At 37.0% G+C, this 21,769-nt stretch overlaps 1 protein-coding gene across 1 annotated transcript in view; it reads left to right on the forward strand.

Moving 5' to 3' along the window:
* Positions 1 to 21,769, forward strand: part of SV2C (synaptic vesicle glycoprotein 2C) — a 124,881-nt gene that overhangs the window by 89,052 nt on the left and 14,060 nt on the right. Inside the window, exons 5-11 of the mRNA XM_075079238.1 lie at positions 9,955 to 10,088; positions 10,244 to 10,333; positions 14,688 to 14,798; positions 16,756 to 16,844; positions 17,201 to 17,365; positions 20,113 to 20,246; positions 21,496 to 21,699. Coding sequence (XP_074935339.1) covers positions 9,955 to 10,088; positions 10,244 to 10,333; positions 14,688 to 14,798; positions 16,756 to 16,844; positions 17,201 to 17,365; positions 20,113 to 20,246; positions 21,496 to 21,699 — 927 coding nt within the window. The remainder of the gene's footprint in view (positions 1 to 9,954; positions 10,089 to 10,243; positions 10,334 to 14,687; positions 14,799 to 16,755; positions 16,845 to 17,200; positions 17,366 to 20,112; positions 20,247 to 21,495; positions 21,700 to 21,769) is intronic.

A 21,769-nucleotide genomic window follows, 5' to 3' on the forward strand; every position in this document is an offset into this window, starting at 1 on the left:
TGCTTTGTTTGTAAAAGTTAGGGTAGGTAAATAGGCTCCATTTTCTCTTCATAAACTGCTGTGTTTTATTGTGCCTTTTTCTGACTGTCTTTTTTGATTAATTGCGTCTCTTTTCTTCTTCACTGTGAGCCCATCATTTAAATATCCTTAGTCCAGATGCCCATAAATCACTGGAAGTCCTGGACCAGGACAGGAACACTTAAATTTTCAATTAGCTTCCACATTTAACAGCTGCTGTTAGTAGTGTCTACAACAACTTGTCATGCCAAATGTAATGCAATTTGTGAGCTCAGAGCTACGGGTGGGCTGTGGAGGGCACCACAGAAAAATACGCTGAGATCACTGTGTGTGTTTTTTGCATATTGGTAGGAAAACAAGATAATCAGATTTTGTTGCAGACAAGTGTTTTCTTTCAGATTTGGTTCATAATGACTACTGCACAAGTCATTTGGCAATTTTGCATTGACTACTTATAAAAGTTTATTTTGTCTGCTGTTGATGATTTACTCTTACTGTAGCCTTTAGTATTGTCAAAAGAGATGTTTCGAACTTCTTGTGCAAACCATTTTTCAATTCTTAATTAGGTGTAGTAAAATTAAGTAGTGGAAACCACTAGGTACATATAGGAGACCAGAGGTAGAAATCTTAACAAGAAATCAAAGTAAGGTGATGCAAACAAAATTTGAAGCATGTTTTAGTGACATTTGATCGCATAGTCTCAATGTTGACACTGACCATGATATTTTTAAGCTCTGACAGCAGCATCTTTTAACACGTATTCCCCCCCCCTTCTTTTGACATTAGTTGCATCTGCTTGATCCCTCATCTCTGGAAAGCATGACATGGCCTTTTCTTCTTAGACTGATGGGCCTCTAAGTTATGATGTTGTCAGAGTCATGGCCAGCAGATTTTACCCCTTTGCTTTGCAGATTGTGAAGTGCCTTCACTGAACAGCTGCACAGTGCCATACTCAAGCAAGGGCTTTGCATGAGTACATAAATCTCTGGGGCCACTGACTCAGTCAGCCAGTCAGATCAATTATGTTTCACAGTGCTTGTAATGAGATTTTTGATGGTATCAGCTAAATATTAACCCTTGGTGGCCTATTCTGAGTTGGTTTTTTTTTTATATGTGAGTAATTAGAACATCATCTTTCCAGTTCTTCAGTCTCAGCTCCACTTTGGACTATAATGTAAACTCAGTGCAATTATTTAATAGATCTTGCTCATATTGGAACAATACATTTTAACTTTTACGCTCAATTTTTATCTGGTTGTTAAGGTAGGAAAATTCTTAGACCATTCTTTGATTCAGTTTTCTTTCCAGATGCTGCCAGCTACTGCTGTGGTTTTCAATAGCAGGGATTTTGTAAAATGCTTCTAGGCTATATGCTGATAAAAATAATTAAGACAAATGAGTCTTTCATCCATAGGTCTTAGTTAGCTCTGTAGGACTGTACACATCCATTTGAAAAATGAAAATTCAGGAAGGTTGCAAACCACTGACCTACTGCATCCCAGCGCTACATTTGACTTTTTCTGATGCCATAGTATTACAAGGGCATTGGGATGATTGCAAATGTATGTATAAAAGAATCTTAAATCCAAACACTTAGAGGAAACATTGGTTTTGACAGGATTGAGGAGGGTGTCACACAAGTCCTAATAGCTCAACTTACAAGTAGATGTAGATCCGTATCAGATCTTAAACTGAAAGAAGAAAATTTTCCAAATCCAGTTTAGGTTCAGAAATGTGAAAGAACCAGCCATTTATAGGGAAATTGAACATTTGATTTTTTTGATTACAAATAACAGCTCTTTCCAAGTTTTGCATCTGAACCGTGGACAAAATTTGACCTGTGTCCATCTACATTAATTTCTAGTAGTCTTGGGCAGTTTTCTCTGAATAATGGTGATGAGTACACATAAGGGAAGTGCAGAACATTCTGGACAGGAATATGCACAGTTACTTAATAATTTCAATTGCAACATGGTGTTTCTCATTTTAAATTTCAGAAAAATATTACATACTTTTTGAGAGAGTTTTTGCACTGATTTGTGTTTTATAAAGTATGAGCTAGAGAGGAAGGAAGCTATTTTGAAGACACACAAGTAGAATGTTTCAGAAACATTGTTTTAAATTCTAAGGAGAAAATTATAGATTTTCCCTGGAAATTTTTCAAAATCTATACTCATTATCCAAGGGCTGTAATGAGTGAGGATATACCCACTGCCCAAGGAGTATAACATCTTTTGCGTACAGAATGAAGCCACACAGAAGTTGTTCGGCCTTGATTCCTGGTAACAGGTGTCTGAAGTCCGGTAAAACTACTCAGGATGGAGATGAAACTCTTAATGGTGACCAAAGCCAAGACATTGCAATTCTCTGTTGGAGGTCTTTGAGATTTGGTAGGTTTCCAGCTCTATAGGATAGTTGCATGTGCTTGTATTCAGAATTGCTAAAGTGCAAAACTGGATCCTGCATGGTGAGGACCAGGTGGAGACATTTACATCAGCATGACATCTTAGCAAGATGCATTTCAAGTATTTCTCCCTATTTTGAGAATGGAAAATTCTAAGTGGCCAAAGTTAAACAAACAGAAGTAAAGGGCTGCACAGTTGTTTCCACTCCTCAGCAGTGACATCCTTTGTTCCTTTCCTTTAAGTGGGACACTTTGCTTTTAGCACTTATTTTCATGCAGTATCATATCAGTGGGTGCAACAAATAGTTTAAATCAAGGGATCAGTCTAGGAAAGGCTCACAAAGCTCTGTGTGATGATTCCATGATGACCCCACATCAGCTGAGCACCACTCCAGGGCCGAGGAGGTATTGGAGAACAACCCCAATTATCTTAGGAATGAGGTGCTGGTATACCAAGAAACCATGTAGAGGAATTTGCATAAATTTGATGTTTATCCCTTCTCTCTCCCCTTATGGGGTGATGGCTCTGCATTTCATGTCAACATCTTTCTTTCTGGATTTGGACAGTGCAGTCTCCTCCCAAACTCTGTATATTTTGGCTCTGATTTTTCTCTTATTTTCATGCCTCTTCAGTGTTACAGAGATCTTCCAGCACTAAGTTAAGCTTAATCTTGTAAGATGGCTCTTACTGTTTTATAGGTAGGGATGCAGCATATAAATACTCAGAAAAGCACAATAAAACACTGCAGATTGCCAGTAACTTGTCCTGTAATTGGATGGTGTTAGGGAGAGTGGTGGCTTGGAGATTAACTAAAGAAAAAAAACAAATGTATGTCTGTGTAAGACAAGTAAGAAGGAGAGGAATCTCCATCACCTGTCAGGTGGTTTGCTTGTCAGCTGACTCTTACAGCTGCCATTCAAACCAGAATGTTCCCTGCAAAATGCGTTTACCCAAGATATTTTCTCTTTCTTTTCTTTTTAACATCCTTTTTGCATATATGAGTAATCATTAAGATTTATTTGCTTCAGTGCCGCTTTATATAAGTAAAAAGGTTATTTTTCCAGCTCTGTGAAGTATACAGGAATCCTTTTGTTATGATACCTTTCTGAGTCATATAGAAAGTGCAGAAGAGGGAAAGCCACTTCTGAAAAAGCCATAAGCTGCTTCTTGTGAAAGCTCTTTTACTGTTTCGCCACTATTTAACTATTGTATCTTTGGAATAGTCCACTGAAGGGGAGAATATTGGGTGAATATGTAGAAAATTTATTATGATCAATTGAGTTTGCAAGTCCTTTCTCTCTGGTTCTGTATGACTTCCTGTCTGCCCTGTAAGACTTCATAGAATGTGAACCGCTAATGAGTGATTTTGCCTTATTTATATCTCTGTTTTATCTAGTTGGCCCAATATCCTTCCCAGTAAAGAAAATTGTATTACAAGAATAGCTTCCTTTGCTGAAGTCAAGATACAGATATGCCATTCCCATTAGGCTCAGTATTGACAACAGCCTACTTCAAGTCTACTTGAAATACTACATGTATTCATGTTTATCTAGCTGGGAAGGCAAGTGAGATCCTGATTTCCTAATCCTAAATAGACCGTAATAATAATTATTATTATTAAACATCTTTTGCCACCTCTACCATCTGCCAAGATTAGACAGATGACATGACCAGGCTGTTGGGTACCTGCGGTTCTCTTATTAGGAATTGCTGCTTTAATTCTCTTATATGGTTACAGTTGTTCATGTCTTCTGCCATCTCAGAGATTAGCTTCTTGCCTGTATTGGCTACTGTGAGTCACAGCATCTTGATACAGACATATTTTAGGGCCAAATGAAGTCAGATTTCAGACAGACCATTGCAATGCATGCACACAATGACTTACAAGCTTCCCTTGTCTTTTCTTCCCCCAGCATTGCTGATCTGAAACTATTTTTTATGGTTTTTCTATCAGGTCTGTAACAGATATATTAGGTTTATTTCCTTGCTATGAAAATTCTAACAGCTCTCTATTCTGTGCAGAGTATACGTAAGGTTAAGTGAAAGGCTGACATATCATTATTACTAAAGCTCGAATTTTGGGCATGTGAGGATATACAAGCTTTCTCCTCAATGAAAAGTAAAACTGGGCAGTACTACAGTGGGTATTAGAAACATTTAAAAAGTAGATTATTGATGTCACTGTTCAGAGGTACTACAGGTGGAGCTCTCACCGAGACTGTAGTGTCATGCACTGTACCGAGAAGTTGTGTCTGATATTATTAGAGTGCAAATTATTTTCTATGTGAGGTCAGCCCTGCTTGCAGCTGTCCTGGGCTTATCTGGATGACAGATAATGTTACTGGAGTGATTGGAGACCTGATAATATCAGGTCTTCAGAAGATCAATGCCAGCACAGGGGAGTGATGAGTGTTAGTGGCTCCTCTGCAGGAAAGGAAATGTGTCTTTAGAAAATACCTTGTTCCTTTCAATCATAGTCTGAAGTGTCAGCAGACCAAGTCTGAGTTTACTATATTTGTAAAATATATCTACAAAATACTATTACTTTCTTTCATTGAACTGTTGATCCTCATGGCTTCCAGGGACTATTAGCATCAGCTAGAGAGCCAGGCAGATGCAGATGAGAGTTAGAGAGTCTTCTACAAGCGTCTTTGTTGAGGTACCTCCGTCACAGCCTGCCACTTTTCAGCTATTTTATTTCTGGATTCTTCCTGCAGAAATTACCAGCAGCTGACCTGCTGAGCCAGTGGGTTTGTAGAGTATCTTACTACCTATACAGGCTAAAAATAGCACTGCCTTTCCCATGTGATATTAATAATCAAATCACAGGAAAGACAACCGTTCTACTTTGTGTTACTGGAATTTCACATTAATGCAATTACAGAATAATTCTAAAAACATTATTTCTGCATTTGTTAGAAATCATGTATTTCACTTGGTCTTGTAAAAATGTCTAACTGAGCTTCCTCAGCTATATAACTCACCTGAACTATATTTTTTCAGTTACAGTGTTGTTTTACCATTATTCTAATCAGTACCATTAAAATATATGGGTTCAAATCCTAGATGTCACTTGCAGTTAAACTTGGTAATGCCAGGACAGACCAAATAAAAGTGCAATAATAATGTATATTTCAGTGCTTCCAGCTGCAAACTATTTCCAGTTCTCCATATAATTTTGATTTAGCTTAGATTTGGGAAATACTCAACGAAACAACAGTATTTAATAGCAGAAGACTTTCTGCGTAGGGTGAACGTATTATTTGTATTAAGTGTGGTAATGGTGCCACCACGTGGTAATTTCCCGCAATCACACGTTTTAGTTACTGGAAATTTTTCAAACGTAAAACATTAAAAATTAAGGCTAGAAAGCTGAGGTATGACCAAAGATTTTTTTGTTAAGACCGAAATAAGAAAAATCATAGAAAGGATTCATAGAAGACTCTATCGAGTCTCTGAATTCCTATAAATTCCTCAGCTATCTTTCTCCTGTGCCCCTAAATTTAGGGATATTCTTGCATCTACTCCCTCTTTTGATCTACCAAAAGACAGAAGATTATGCATACTTGGCTTTTGACATTTTATGATGCTGCCATGAATCTAGTTCCTGTGATTCCTACTGAATGACTAATAAAAACTGTTATCAAACATGGTCAGGCTTCAGCTAACCATGTCATAAAATCCCTGTATTCAGTTGGGCTTTCTTTGCCCATATTATTCTCTTTGAAGGGTGTTTCACAACTTTATTTCTTTGGTATTTGAACCGTTTCCCTTTCCAGCCAGTATTTATATAGAGCCTGAGCACCCGTATTTTTCATTGCCCTCATTGCACTTCGTAACCCTTACAGATTTGTAGAGAGCTATCATGTTCCCTTTCAGCCCTCATTTTGGAAAATTAAGCAAATCATCCCCATTAGTCTACTTTTGAGGAACCTAGCCACTGTAAAAGATGATCCTTGTCCTTGAAGTTACTCGCTCTTTATCAGGTAATATATATTTATAAAATTCAGCATACTATGGGCAGGTTTACTTCTATATTTATTCAGAAAATCTACAACATAAACGCTTTTTTTCTCTCCTTTGGAGCAAAAATTTGTTTGTAACAACCTTTTAATTAATTAATATTATGGAGCAGATGAAATGCTGTGTTGGGAGGGAAGATTTTGTTGACATTGAAGTCATATAAATTGGTGCTTAGGTATAGATTAGCATCTTGTACATTTTGGTTTTTCTCTGCTGCATGCTGCTGTGTTTCTATAATCAGCAATTGCCACCGTAATTGGTAATTGCCATGTCTGTGATTCACTTGGCCTTTTCCAGCAGTCAGTAAAGTGAGAGAATGGTATTCAGCGCAAAGGTTGTTGCAGCAGCTTCAGATTCAGTCATTGAGGGTTTTACATTGCTCTGCAGCACATCATTCCCAAGCAGCATTTGGGCCAAATGTTTTAACAATTCATAAAACACTGGGACTTGTTACCATTTTTGAGATAAATGACTCTTGCATTTGGCATAGCCATGGAGCAAGGGTGAAGTTTAGCTCTGTGTAGCTGCGCAGTGCTCTAAACGCAACTGTGTAGAGCTGCCCTGTCTTTGCTATTGTGTCATAAATCAGGGAAGGAAGAGGCAAATTGAGTTACAGCCAAGAACACACTTCCATTTGGTTGTAAGACTGACTTACAATAGGAATGAAAGCCACTTTGTGAGCTAAAGTCAGAGCTACTCTAATGGCTCCATTTTCGAGATTAGCTCATGACCTAGGAAAATGGGATGTGTTAAAAGTAAGAATAAATCTAAACTTGCTTTGCATTTAAAATACATATTTGTTTTCCTGATCTAGTGCCACGAGAAAGCTGTGTTGCAGCTGGCTTTTTTTCTACCTTTTGCTTCTTAAAATCCTGACATTAACTATTATCATTAATTCAACAGATATGTTGAATCACAAGACAAATTGCAGCAGCTAATACAATACATAGAGAAAAAGACAGAATAAGAACAATAAAAACCATAATGAACATTTCACTTGACGTGCCCCTCAGATAGTTTGAGGAGTAAAAAAGATGTTTTGCAGGTTGGCAGAATGACAGCAGGATGAACGGTGCACTCATAGGTTTCTAATTAAGTGTAGTATGGTTCACTTGCATTATTAAATGTCACCTTAAAATAAACTATCATCAGCATTTTCCAGGACTGGCTACAGGGCACAAGATATTGCAGCTTTTTTGTAGCGGGTATAAAGCCAGGTTGATTTTGTTCACCGCAAAGTGCATGAGTGCTCTTTATGCAGCTCAATCTCATAAAACGTAAACCAGAGCAGTAAAAGGCAGATTGTCTAACTATACCAATGGCTTTGTGTATTTCCGGGCCAGTTTCTAATGACAACAAGAGCCAGTACCTTAACTGTGCTGCTCTGAGAGATTAAAACCCCCATCCTGTGCCACCTTTCCTGTGGCACTCGCAGTTGCACAGCTGCCCAACCAAAAACTAAATTAACCAAAAGGAAGTAATTTTGCGAGTTTTGTGTCAGTTGATTTTGTACTATAGTTTAGAGTAGATAATGAAGCATATGATTCCAATGATTATAATAGAATGTGTACAGAATACCCAAAACACAGCTATGGTTTCTAATTGCCTCATTAACTTCCCAATTTAGATGTAAAATATGCCCATATTATTTAAGATTTTGAATGCCATAAGATCCAAAGTTTACATTTTCCAAATATCAGTAAAAAGTAAATATTAATACACTTCTACATGCTTTTTTGTTCATATTTTTTAATCTTAAATTTTATTACCAAGTTTTATTTTTAATTAAATTTAACATTAAATTTTAGACAACCTCTTTTTGTTGGAGGGAACTTTGGAGGGGGAAGGTATGTTTATCTGGAGCCTTACTTAAAAAAAATGTAAGACAGCTTTCCAAGGTCATTACCAACATTGTAATTGACTTTACCTCTGTCTTCCTGGGGTAAAGATGTCAGGAATAAATGAAGCTGTAGAGCAAGCTGATATCATTTCAGAAACACAAAAAGAGAAAAACAGGTTCCCAAGTCTGCAGATCAAGTTGTTTCACCAAGGTGTTGGCAAAGGGCAAAAATAAATCATGGTTTCACTGTATTTTTCATATGGTAATATGTAGGTATGTTAATATGAGAAGGCTTTTTTTTTCCAAGAATGTATTTATGATCCACAGCATGAGATCTTTAAATTCCAAAATACACTATACGTTTAACAGATAAATACCTCCTTTGAAGAACTATTTAATAAGCCGTTTTGTCCCATGTTGTGCTGGTTGTTTACCAACATCCAGACAGATTTAATTAACCATGTCTTTTGTCTAGAAAAATTATTTAGGGAAGAAACATATTAAATTAATCTAGCGTCAGCTCTTTCATTAACCAGCATTCCATTTTCTTCCAGAAACCTCTTCTGTCCTTTATTGTTATTCTTACCTTCTACTCATCTTCTAATAAGTAATCCTTGAAAATTTTACTTGAAAATTTCTGCTATGTTGAAGCCAGACTAAAAGGCCAGGTAGTTACCCAAATAATTTTTGTCTCTCTCTTAAGAGAAATTCTTAGGTTTCTTACAATTCTAGCATTTCAATAGTCCAGTCATAATATACAAAACAATATGATATTTTATTAGAAAGCTGAACTACGAGCCCTACAGTTTCACATACAGGTTTTCCAGTATTTCCTTTTGTGTTCTTCTCAGTATATTTTAACAATGGCTTCTACAGCATGGTATTGGTCAACACTCAGATGTATCACAAGATCAATTTTTCAGATGAGAAGAGTTGTTTTCCTATTGTTCTTTTTTCTTAAAACCTTTATATAATCATAAATTCTCTCTTTACTTCAGTGTTAAGGTTGTCTTCTCGGATAGAAGTTTAAATACTGAGTATTTTTTCCTGTACATCTAGTTATGAGGTGGGGGGAACAAGTGTCAGTTTACTTTTAACAGAATTTAAGGAGTGGTATAGTGCTCTAGAACAAGATGGATACAGAGATTAGACACTGTATATGCTTTATGTGTTGCATTGTATAATATTATAAGAGTATTGAAATTAACTCTTTGTAGAAAATGTTAATAAGGAAGGCTGTAAAATTCCATAAAATATATCATCTGAGTGTACATTTTTAATTCTTCCTTGTTCCAGTATTCATAGAAAACTATTTCTTTGTCTATATATTCTCATGTATGGTGATGGTGTCCCAGTTTGTCCCAGTTTGGTTCACATAACTACCTTCATGCATATTTTGCTAAGAGACTTGAAAGGCTTCTTCATCCCTACATAAAGAAGTCTCCCACGCTGCATAATATGGCCATTTTCTAGCATGACTAGTCACATGCAAGAGGCTGAAAGTCATAATGTAAGATTATTTGTGAAATCATCAATATTTGAGGAACTAGAAAAGATCGATCAGGCTTCATTTAAATACAGGTATCATTTTGCATCTCTAAGAAGCTGCAGACTCCCACATACAATACTCCTTATTTCTATACATTTTGTGAATTTCTGCTTTCATAGGATGGAGTTTCAGCATGGGATCTGCCTACCAATTCCACAGCTGGCGAGTATTTGTGATTGTCTGCGCACTGCCCTGTGTCTCTTCTGTGGTAGCCCTCACCTTTATGCCAGAAAGCCCACGGTTCTTGCTGGAGGTAAAACTTTCCAAACCGTTTTTAGATTGCAGTCAAATTATTTCTCTGTTTACATCATGACCTCTATTTAACAGGCATTAAGGTTGTTCAGTGACTATAGTGAATATTTTAATTTGCATGTGTGTGTTGTTTAAATGTTTTGATCAAATGTTTAGGTTGGAAAACATGATGAAGCTTGGATGATACTCAAGCAAATTCATGACACAAACATGCGAGCTCGTGGTCAGCCTGAGAAAGTCTTCACGGTGAGTATTGCTTTTAAAGCTATTTACTTGGGACATCAGTGATCTTGCTGACTGGCAAGCTCTGGAGGACTTAAGCAATCAGTATTAATACTCTGCATGACAAAGCCAATCATTTGTACTCTAAATATATATAAAAGAACTGAATTCCTACTGAAATTGTTATACATACAGCAGATGTTAAGATATCAGCCTTTGGCCAGCATATTCTTCAGTGTATGAACCCACAGTGTGATAATTCTGTCTGATGTACCAAGACACTTAATAGACTCCACCTGTGTTTTATTTATTAAATTTACTTCACCCTTAATAATAACAGCAGGCACACAGAAGTCCAAATTAGTTGACTATCGTGTCTTTAAAGCTTTTGGAAGTTGTTTTTTATTTTTAATTTTTGTCAGCTAAAGCAGTAATTTTTAAAAATTCATTTTCACTTTTGTGAAATAGTAATTTCAGACATTTAATTTTGAGAAAATATCCTGGAAGTTCAACTGCATCTTGTTGGCTTGCAGGTGTAATGATAAGGTCATATTCAAAGTATTGATGGGCTGTTTCTATTTGGAGGAGAAATTGGCACTTCAGATGTGGGACTTTTTATGGCATCTTCCTTATTTATGAAGAATATACACAACAATTTTGTCTTCCTGGATACAGTAGGACCAAACAGCAGAAGGCATTTTCTTGCTTCAAAATCCAATTTGCCTTTCCAACTTAAGCTGTGCAGTGGGAGTGCTGGCACTTTGCTCCCTCTCAAAGCCATATGTGGGGTGTTTTTCCCCTTCCAGAAGCTTTCTTCTTACTTTAACGTACATACAACTCAATTAAGAAATCCTCTTAGAGGTTCTGCATTTGCAGGCAGTCTCGGGGAATGACCATCTGAACATATGATTTTATTCGATTGAGACTTACAGTTTATTGCCTTGGATGTAGATTCCATTGCCTCCATTTAATTTTTTCCACAAAGAAGCTCAAGGGCTCCTATACTCAGCCTGAAAGAAGGCTGGTTAGCACATCTATCATGTTAAAGCCACAGTTACTGATACACCAGTGACCTACCCTTAATCTCATCTAACCTGATGCTTTATTTTCTGATTTCATTTACAAGTAAAGGGATTTGCCTAGGGTGTAATTTCACAATTGGCTCTTGCTGATCTGAGCTGCTTTCAGACAGAGTATGTCTGCCCCCAGTCACTCTTCGTTTATCTTCTCCCAGCATTGATACTTATTGACTGATTGCACAGTCAGCCATAGCACAGCCCCTGTCCCCCTGTGGTGTTGGTTTAGGCACGAGGAAGAAGACAGAAACATGCTGGGACCAAAGGTGGGAGGAAGGATCAGCCACAGTCTAACATCAGTTTGATGTAATCATAATCACGTCCTAAAGCAGCCGTGGAGAAAACAAAGCACACGCTTGTTGTTTCCAGTTCTTGTGATCTAAGAAGTCTTTCTCTCTGTGGTTGTTAAAATGTGACACTGAACCATGTTGAACTCAGGTCTTTATTTATAGCTATTTTTGTTAATTGTTCAGCCATGAATAAGGCATGAATATGGAAAAGCCACCACTTCCTTGGGATTTTTGCCAATGTCTGCCATGACCATTGTAAAGGCTCAACTCCAGTTATTAGGAAGGTGAAGGATTAGAAATACTGTACTGTATCTCAAGGTTACACATGTCCCTATTTCTAGCTTGCATTAATGTGATCAGAAAATGCGTCATAGTTGCCTCATTGGACAATATCAACACTTCATCATATAAAACCCAGAAAGCAAAGAACTTATGCATGATTTGTTTGGGACATGCTTTTATTCTCTCTCTCTCTCTTTTTTTTTTTTTTTTTAAATATAAGTTAGTCCTGGATATTGTGGTATTTTATCTCAGTAGTTTATTCACATAGCTCTATTAAACCCTGTTGCTTCATCCAGTACCATTCTATGACTTAAGAATTACTGTTTTCCTCCACTTCGTGTCACTAGTTACATCAGATACACTTTGACAGCATGTCTTCTAAGTCTACAGCTGATGTAACTTTTTCTTCATTACTGGTATAGTGTGGTAAACATTACTGATTTAGTGCACTTCCCCTTTATATGTTTTCCTAATTATATTGACGTCATTTTTTTCTATAAGCCTTTTTCACAAGTCGTATTTATTTTTATTATTCATATTATTGAGGATTTTATCTTCAAACCTTTAGAAAAGAGAAGTTACCAACTAATGAACAGTTGGTTTTAGAGTTAGAAATCCCAAAATGGATGTATTCTAGTTACTGAATGTGGAGGCAGTGGCTCTTAATACTTTTGAAAATCACTCCTGAGAGCAGTGACACTAACAGTCACAGTTAGTCACAGCATTAAGTTGATAGTATCTTCTATTATGGGATTACCAAAGTTAAAAGTTTATGTACAGGCTTCATTACCTTCCTGGGTCCTTAAAATATACATTCATTAGATCTGTTCATTTAAGTGGAAAAAAAATCTTTGTAGTCTTAAAAAACAAATCCTCTCCACTTTTGCATTGCCGTGAATTAATCTTTTTTTTTTTTTCTGCAAACATCTTCCTTTGCAGCATGTCCTGATTTTGTAAAATTTAAAATGCTGCCTATTTCTAGCCATTTCTTTTGAACAGAAGTTCCATTCTCATTAAAATAGGTATTCTTTACTGTTTTTTCTTTCATTCTTCATATACTGACAGCTGAATTTGCATGGTCCAGATGGACCATTGTCCTGATTCAATAGGACTTTTCTTATGTTAAAGAACGATCAAGGCCAGGGGCTTTTTTTCCCCAGTCACATACAGTGGTCCTAGGATATATACATGTTTCCCCAACCTCTACAGCTCCAAACGAGCCAGCTGGCCAGGACAGTGAAAAGGCTGCCCCTGAGCCTAAAGAGTGGTACTGGTTTATACAGCATGATTCAAAATGCATACCCTTTCTGCCCAGAGGTGTGGCATGTGAGGATGTCTGTATGTACGAGATCTTAAATAATCTTGGAGGACTCAACTCAGTCTTTTGTACAACATGTTTCATAAAAGCAGTTTAAGAAAAGCTTAAAATCAATGGAATGATGCAGACAGGACTATTGCTATTGAAAGAGGCATGATGAGACAGGTACAGGCTTTTGATACAGTTTGACAAGACAGTGGGCTGCAGTGTTTCAGAAATGAGGGTGGTTATAGCTAAAACAGCTCAGTGGGCTTTTGTTTGCTTTTTTTCAAGGGATGAGGCTGCTGGTGCATCTTAAACAGTGTACATCTGTAAAAGCAGTGGACTGAAAACTAGAGCTTTACCTGATTCTCTGATGTCCTGTAACCCACTGTGATACATCTCTAGGTGGTGGTGTCCTCATTCTGTTCAGAAGAAACATAAGATATTACTACCTACAGAAACTGTGGCCAAATGTTGAACACTGTTGCTCTCTCCCTCCTTATATGTCAGTCCCTTTCCCCATTTTAGTTATTTTCTTTCCATTCTCTATTTGCCTTCTTTTTAAATAAAATGTGGATTAATAAACTCACGTTTGTGATACCTGGGACCAGAGCGGAAGCCAAAACCAAAACCATACAATGGTATATGTTTGTCAAGTCCAGTGTCTGGAAAGACCATATAACACATTGTTGTTCTGCTATGCCAGAAAGTGTAAGTGAAAATTAGCATTGTATGCAACAACACATTCTCTGTCACTGGTAATTGTGAATTTTTCCCCGATGTCTATTTATCTCATTTCACTTTAGATGAAGTAGATGATTGCTCATAATAGCAATAACATGCGTGGTTCCGCATCATTTCACCTAACTTTTTCTCTCTTCATTAAAAAGGATAAAGTCAACATCCAAAAGACAGGGTTTCCTGTCTAACACTGCAGGAAATAAGAACAAAAGAAAATGTTATTCAACTATTAATCCTTGACATTTCAAACACTTCTATTTTCATTACTGCATCTTTAATCAATAGATTTTAAACACTGTTGTGATAACAACGCAGAAACAACTTGATAGCAAACTCTGCCCATGGTTAACTGAGGGTTTAAATAATGTTTTATTCTTTGTGGCATTAGGGATACATACAGCAACACTCTGTCAAATCTTAACAGTAATAGCTTGGTTCAGGCGGAGGAAATGGATTTCCTACATGCTTTGAAAGTAGCGCTTTCCCAATACAGTTGTATCCGTAACGAACTTTGGCATTATAGTGTGCTCCTATTCCTTTCTATTTCTAAAGCATTTCTAGTGTAGACACAGGTTTAATATCTGCTTATTTTTAGTTTATGGGATTTATTAAAACCTTCCAATACTCTCTGACAGGCAGTTAATAATTCAAGAAAATGCAAATATTTGCTGCTTTGTTTTTATTTCTAGGTTAACAGAATCAAAACTCCAAAGCAGATAGACGAGCTCATAGAAATAGAGAGTGATACGGGGACTTGGTACAGGAGGTGTTTTGTTAGAATTCGCACAGAGCTATATGGTGTAAGTAACAACATCTCTGTTTATTCTGTACTTACCTTTCTTCTTTTTAATTAGTGTTCAGAAATGGGATGGATTGATTGAGTTTATGCTGGTGATAGCTGCAATGCTACATTTTCCATGTATCCGGGAGATTCAGGAACCAGTGTAAGGTTCTGGTTTCCTGACCAGAAGAGGCACAGATGAATCACAGAGGTTGGTCCCAACTTCTGAGGAGGAAAATGCTGCATTAGTCTTCACACAGGTGATGGCTAATAGTTACTTAGCCGTATTCCCAAGCACCAAAACATAATATGTACTGGCAACGCATTTCAATATATACCTATGGAAAGATATGACACACGATGAGATGAAAAATATCAGCGGGGACTTGAGGTGGCCACATTACTCACAAATGGTAAAGTTGTGAATAAACTGTGTAAATGAATGTCAATAAAAACTTTATAATGCATTGTATCTGCATGTATTTTTAGCCATGTCAGATCTTTTAAGAGAGAGCTATGTTAGAGCTATTTCAGTGAGTTTAGTACAAGCTCACTGGGGCTGTGCTCCATATCCTTTTTTACTTTTCTGCAAAAACAAAATGATACAGTATCTTTGAACTTTGTAATGAAAAATGATAAAAGTCTCTCATTAATTAAAAAAAAAAAAGTCAAAAATAGCATTTCACATCTTAAAACTCTCCAGAGCTCTGATGAAGTGTTGTAAAGCCAGGCTTGTTACGAAATTGCTTTGCTTAGAAAAATGACATTTTCCCTATGAAAAATAAATACTCCAGAAAGTGTCTTCTTTTATAGTTACTTGTCCAAAAATGGAGTAGTTTACTATTGAAATGCTATGATTTGGCCTTGTTACCATACCAGATTTAAAGGACTTGCTGCTTGGTTATCTCACATCCTTGTTATCTCACTGGACTAGTTGTGGGCCACAGCACTTTTCTCGTTGCATGGTGTGTGCTGAAACCTCCTAGGACAGGCTGCCTCTTCTCTCCAAAAGGAGGAGATCATGTTGAGATAAGAGAGAGAGAGGAAAACACCATTCTCAGTCAGCTCTGCTGTAATGTCTCTGACATGGTAGTCCCAGCTTTTCTTCATATAGTTAAAGTACCAATTTCTGTCATAGGTTATAACGGATCAGATGTTGAGTGTGTCCCTGTTGAATTATGGAATACAGTTTGCCTAAACTTAATGCAGTGTAAAAGTGAGAAGAAAACATTTCTGAGAAGATCTCTGGTTTATCTGAGATAGTGAAATGGAGCTGCCTAGAGATTAGGAAACTTTGAAGTGATTAGAGCAGGGGGGAATTAATGGACACAGTCCATACTGGTGGATAAAATGTTATATTTTAGCTGGCAATGCATGCTTGCAGCCCAGAAGGCCAACTGTATCCTGGGCTGCATCAAGAGAAGCGTGGCCAGCAGGTCGAGGGAGGTGATTCTGCCCCTCTACTCCGCTCTGGTGAGACCCCACCTGCAGTGCTGCGTCCAGCTCTGGAGCCCTCAGCACAGGAAAGACATGGACATGTTGGAGCAGGTCCAGAGGAGGGCCACAAAAATGATCCAAGGGCTGGAGCACCTCTCTTAGGAGGACAGGCTGAGAGACTTGAGGTTGTTCAGACTGGAGAAGAGAAGGCTCTGGGGAGACCTTATCGCAGCCTTTCAGTACTTAAAGGGAGCTTATAAGAAAGATGAGGACAGACTTTTTAATAGGGCCTGTTGCAATAGGACAAGGGGTAATGGTTTTAAACTAAAGCTGGAAAGCCACAGAACACGCACAACCTGGCTATAGCTGGAGATTAACATACTTGTATGAGAAGTACATCTATGACCAATATCAAAGAGCTGATCTGCTCTCTCTGATGCCCTGAAGAAGCAAGTAAATCAGAATCAAAAAGCTTCTGTCATTTAACAAAATTTTTCAAAATACAATTGAAAATAAATGTATTTCCTAATGATTTACAGATTTGGTTGACTTTTATGAGATGCTTCAACTACCCGGTGAAGGATAATACAATCAAACTTACAGCTGTATGGTTCACCCTGTCTTTTGGGTAAGAGTGCTTGAGATCTTAAAACATTTTTTAAATCCTTGACAGACAGAAGAATCATCTGCATGCAAATATCTGTCACTATGATATTTATTCAGTATTTTTCCACAAAATGTTATATTTTATCAGTTAGTCTGTTCTCGGTTGCAAGCCTGACTCATCAAGAGTATCTGCTTCAGAAAACAGGCATCTTCTGGGGTCAGCACCTATCAATATTTTTATTTTATGGAGGATTTTATTATGATGGAGCAACTGCTCTATCATGTAAGCAGCCAAGGGAGCTGCTCATGCTCACGCTCACCTTGCACAGATTTCCAAACAAGCGAGATTGGCAACTGAGCTTCTTCTGTTTTTCACAGCTACTACGGCTTATCTGTCTGGTTCCCCGATGTCATTAAACATCTGCAGTCAGATGAGTATGCATCCCGAGTGAAACATTTCCGCAATGAGGAGGTTTCACATTTTGTCTTCAACTTCACACTGGAAAATCAGATTCACAGCAATGGAGAATACATCAATGACAGGTGTAGAGATTTCCTGATATCCTGGCTTAGTTGGAATAAACAAATAAGTGTTTTAAAACATGTCCTAATAATCTAATGTTTTTCTCCATCAGGTAATGATAGAAGGGTTTGTTACTTTTTGGTGGGAGTTTATTTCTGTTCATGATGTCTTATGACTCATGGAGTGGGGAGAAGTGGACCTGTACACGCCCTGGTGGTTCCTGTGTGAGGATCCCCCATGCAAACCCAGCTTCCTTGTCATCCTGAAAAACAGACCAAAAAGCCTAAATTAATGACACTTCCTTTCACAGTGGGATTCAAAGGTTTTAAGTCCCAACATATGCAGCATATTGTAGGGGGCTAGGGAAGGATGTACTTTCATCTCTGTTGCTGGTTCTTTTCTTATATTGATGAAAGACTCTTCTGTGAAAAACTGAACATTGAGAGGTTAGGATCTTACCACAGAAAAATAAAAGCTAAATATTACTATAAATCAATAAAAAGTATGAACAGCTCTGAAACAGGAAACATGCTGGCAATGCCTTTTGGGTTTTTTTTTTGGAGGGGTTGTTTGTTTTTTTTTTAACTAAATCCAAACATATTAAGTCTCTATCTGGACTTTACAGATAACTAGATAACAGGGGAAAATTAAACACAGCTGTTTCAGGTATCTGGTTTCTCTTAAGACATATACAGAACAACCATGTGAATGGTCTCCTGGATGTCATGGTGCCAAGTAATTATTATTTCCTTAGGAAAATGTATATCTAAGTAAATAAAATTAATTATTTCGGTAATATGGGGGGTTTAAAATTAATTTTTTAAGAAGTTGAGTTTTGACACCGTTAAAGGTTAATGCATTGCAGAAACAAAAAAAAAAAGCAGTTATCTCATTTTTAAACTAGCCATAGCTTCCCAGTTCTGCTCCTTTCCAGGAGGTAGATGTTCTCCTAAAAGCAAGGAACCATTTACTGTCAGTAACTGACAGCACTCTGTCAACCTAGGTCTTATAAATTCAAACTGAAAATTCTTGTAAAACACTAAATCTAAGATGAATCTACTCTAAAACACCAATTTACTCTTTCAAATGTGGAAATTTAGTAGGTCTCTGACAGTTATTTGAGATTCACAAAATATTTTCCACAGAAGTATGAACTCATTTGATATTCTTCCTCCACAAACGTTTCAATACTTCACTCACCCTCAGTCTCAGTGTTTCCTTCATGTTCTTTGTTATCTAGAAAATCCATCAATATTTGACTTTTTTACTTCATTACATTTCTCTTGGATTTTAATTTGAATCATTGCAACACCAATTTTAATATAGTCACAACATGTTTCCTGTCTAAAGGTAAAAAGTGCATCAGAGAATGGAGGACATGTAGTCTGTCATTTTGGTTCCAACTGACTAATCTAATTGCTAAACTTTCTTTGTTCTCCTCTGGAATTAGGCTACATAATGATTTGACACTGAACACCAGCCTGATGTTAATCGGAGTCTGTCACAAATGATAAATGATATAGTAACTAAAACTAACAGGCTGAAAACACCGTTATTCTGACCAATACACAAATAGAATTCATTAGCTAGTAGGTCCTCTCCTCTGATAAACACAGTTACCTTTTGCTCTCCTTTTTCACAAAGGTGTGATTCCAACAACTTAATTGGTGAGAGAGTTTTATTCCTATTATTTCATAGGTAACATATTTCATGTGTTCCTCTTCCTGCTTTTAGTCTTGCATTAAGAAAAATACTTAGCCGGTCACAACAGGTTTAGTTTGAGCAGAGCCAGGTCCTGCAGTCTTTGCCAGTTTAACACTTCTTACTGCCATATAACAATTAAAGCACTGCTTTTCAAACTTCTGACACTTTGGGTGAAGTGTGACAGCAAAATTGCCCTTTTTTAGTTGTAGCTTTTTCCACAGCTTCATGTGAGCTAAAAGACATCACAAAAATAATGATGTATTGCTAATCTGTGGGGTTTTTTTGTGTTAGCGTAATGGTGTTATTTGGTTGAATTATACTAAAAAAAGGCTTACAGCATTGTTTTAATCTAGTAACATTTATGTAGAAAGTTACTGCTAGTAATACACTTTGTCACTGACTTTTTCTGTTAATTACTTGATTTTATGTTTTATATATGCAGTAATTGCAATTGCATCCACAGACACAGGATAAACACATACTTCCAGTTAGATATCTAACTGTATAACTGGCAATGTAAATGTTGTGTTCATGTTAAACTATTTTGCAAAACAATTTTTTGACACTTGGACCAGTATGTTTTCCATTTGGGCCTGACATGGTGCCCAGTGTGTTCATCAAGAGAAATAAAAGTTCTTTTAAAATTTTTTATTTCCAGCTTGTTGGTACCAGCAGGTGCTTGTTTGTTCCAAGAGACTGAGTTTCTGGAGCATGACTGTAATGTCAAATTACAAGTAATAGTGATTTTACAAGGCTATTCCATGAGGGTCATAATATTGGTTTTGGTTGATGGTTAAGGGCAAGTAACAACAGAAATATTATCCAAGAAATTGTATTACCAGTTGTGGCCAGTAGCTATGTGGAGATATTTGCCTCATTAATGCTTTTTCTGAACAACAGTATTCTAGAATCAGCTAATCATTAATTACATCTCCAGAATGCCTTAACAGAATCACTGTTTCTGGGGTTGAAATTTTTTAGACCCGTATAGCTGCATCAGCTTGACCTCTTGCTCTTTCTAACCTATGAAGGTAGACTGACAGAAAGTATTTGTGTTGGGCAGGTTTATTATGATGAAGTTTAAATCGGTAACCTTCGAAGATTCACTTTTTAAGAACTGTGTGTTTGAAGACATTACTTCACTGAACACATACTTCAGGAACTGTACTTTCGTGAATACCACCTTCTACAACACAGGTATTACGAGAAAAAACCCTGAACATCCATTGTTTAGCTGCTTGTTCTCATCTTATGTTTATGATTTCCGGATTTCTAATAAGATGTACTAGAAGCCCTCTTGTAGGGAATAAAAAGCTATAAAAAGCAACAGAGCTCCGTAATGTTATAACAGAAAAGTGAAAGGATCATACCCATACTAGAGATACTGCAGGTAATATTGACTCAGATAATAAACATCTCATTGATTTTAATCTTCTCTGAAGACATTCAGCCTGAAGAGGAGAAAACATATTTACTGCTTTACTGGTAGCTTTAAATAGTGTATTTTATTTAGTCTAAAGGGGAGTGGTGAAGTATTTTGTTCATTGTGCTTGCTGTGGCATGGGAATCTGAGTTCAGGATTCAAGCTACCTAATCTATAATAATTTCCACTCTCCTAATTATTCTAACAAAAATAGGAACGCGTACTTTCATATTTTTAAACAGAGGACTCTTTTTTTTTTTTTTCAGTTTAATAAAACATAACTGAAGGTAGAACATGGCCAACTAATCTTATTGGAAAGATGGGGCACTTATCACTTTCCTGTAACTCCAGCAATCATAACAGTAAAAGTTAGTTTCAGAGCAAGCAACGCCCAACTTTGTGTGGAAAGAAGGTATTCCTGATTCAGGGTTGTAAGGGACAGAAAGAAAGTGGAAGTATAGGGAGAGATCTCAGAAATGTTGCTGGAAGAAGAACAGTCTGAACGGTTGTATGTAGTAAGTCATCTGTGCTTGAGCTGAAAACCATTAGGTCTTCTCAGAAGTGAGAATTAGTTTAATCTGAATACTGTAGGAACATTTTGCTTTAAAGGAAGTCAAATCACTGAGTATGATCAGCAGTCTCATCTGAAAGGCTGTCTGGTGTGGAAATAGAAGGTCTGATATTGAGCAAGATGGAGTGATAGAAGTTTGCAGATAGAGATAGCCAGTGTATTTTATGCAAGGTGCTGAAAGGCCTTAACCAAATACAGTCCAAGCAGAACTGAAATACGTTAATATAACTTGACTAATTCCAGGCTTTAGTTTGCTCTTTTTCATGAGCTTTGCATATTTTTCTATTAAGATAAAAAGGTATCAAAATTAACAGCAATAACTAGTCCCATTATATGAAGCAGTGAAATCTCTGAGTTGTCATTAAAGTTGCCTAAACTTGAAATGTTTTTAATCAAAAGCTGCACATGGAGTCAGCTGTTAGCTGAAATGTTTCTTTTTCTTCTTTCCGCAGATCTCGAGCAATATAAATTTGTTGACAGTGAATTGATAAATTGCACATTTTTCCACATCAGGACAGGATGCCAGATTTCTTTCGATGATGACTACAGTGCCTACTGGATTTACTTTGTTAATTTCCTGGGAACTTTGGCAGTGTTACCAGGGAATATTGTGTCCGCTCTCCTGATGGATAGAATTGGACGGTTAACGATGCTAGGTAGGGGCATCACTTTAAAATGGGAAACAACACCAGAACCTAAAGCTCTCCTGATAAAGTAACATGTTCA

This window comes from Phalacrocorax aristotelis, chromosome Z (assembly GCF_949628215.1).
Source record: "Phalacrocorax aristotelis chromosome Z, bGulAri2.1, whole genome shotgun sequence".
NCBI lineage: Eukaryota > Metazoa > Chordata > Aves > Suliformes > Phalacrocoracidae > Phalacrocorax > Phalacrocorax aristotelis.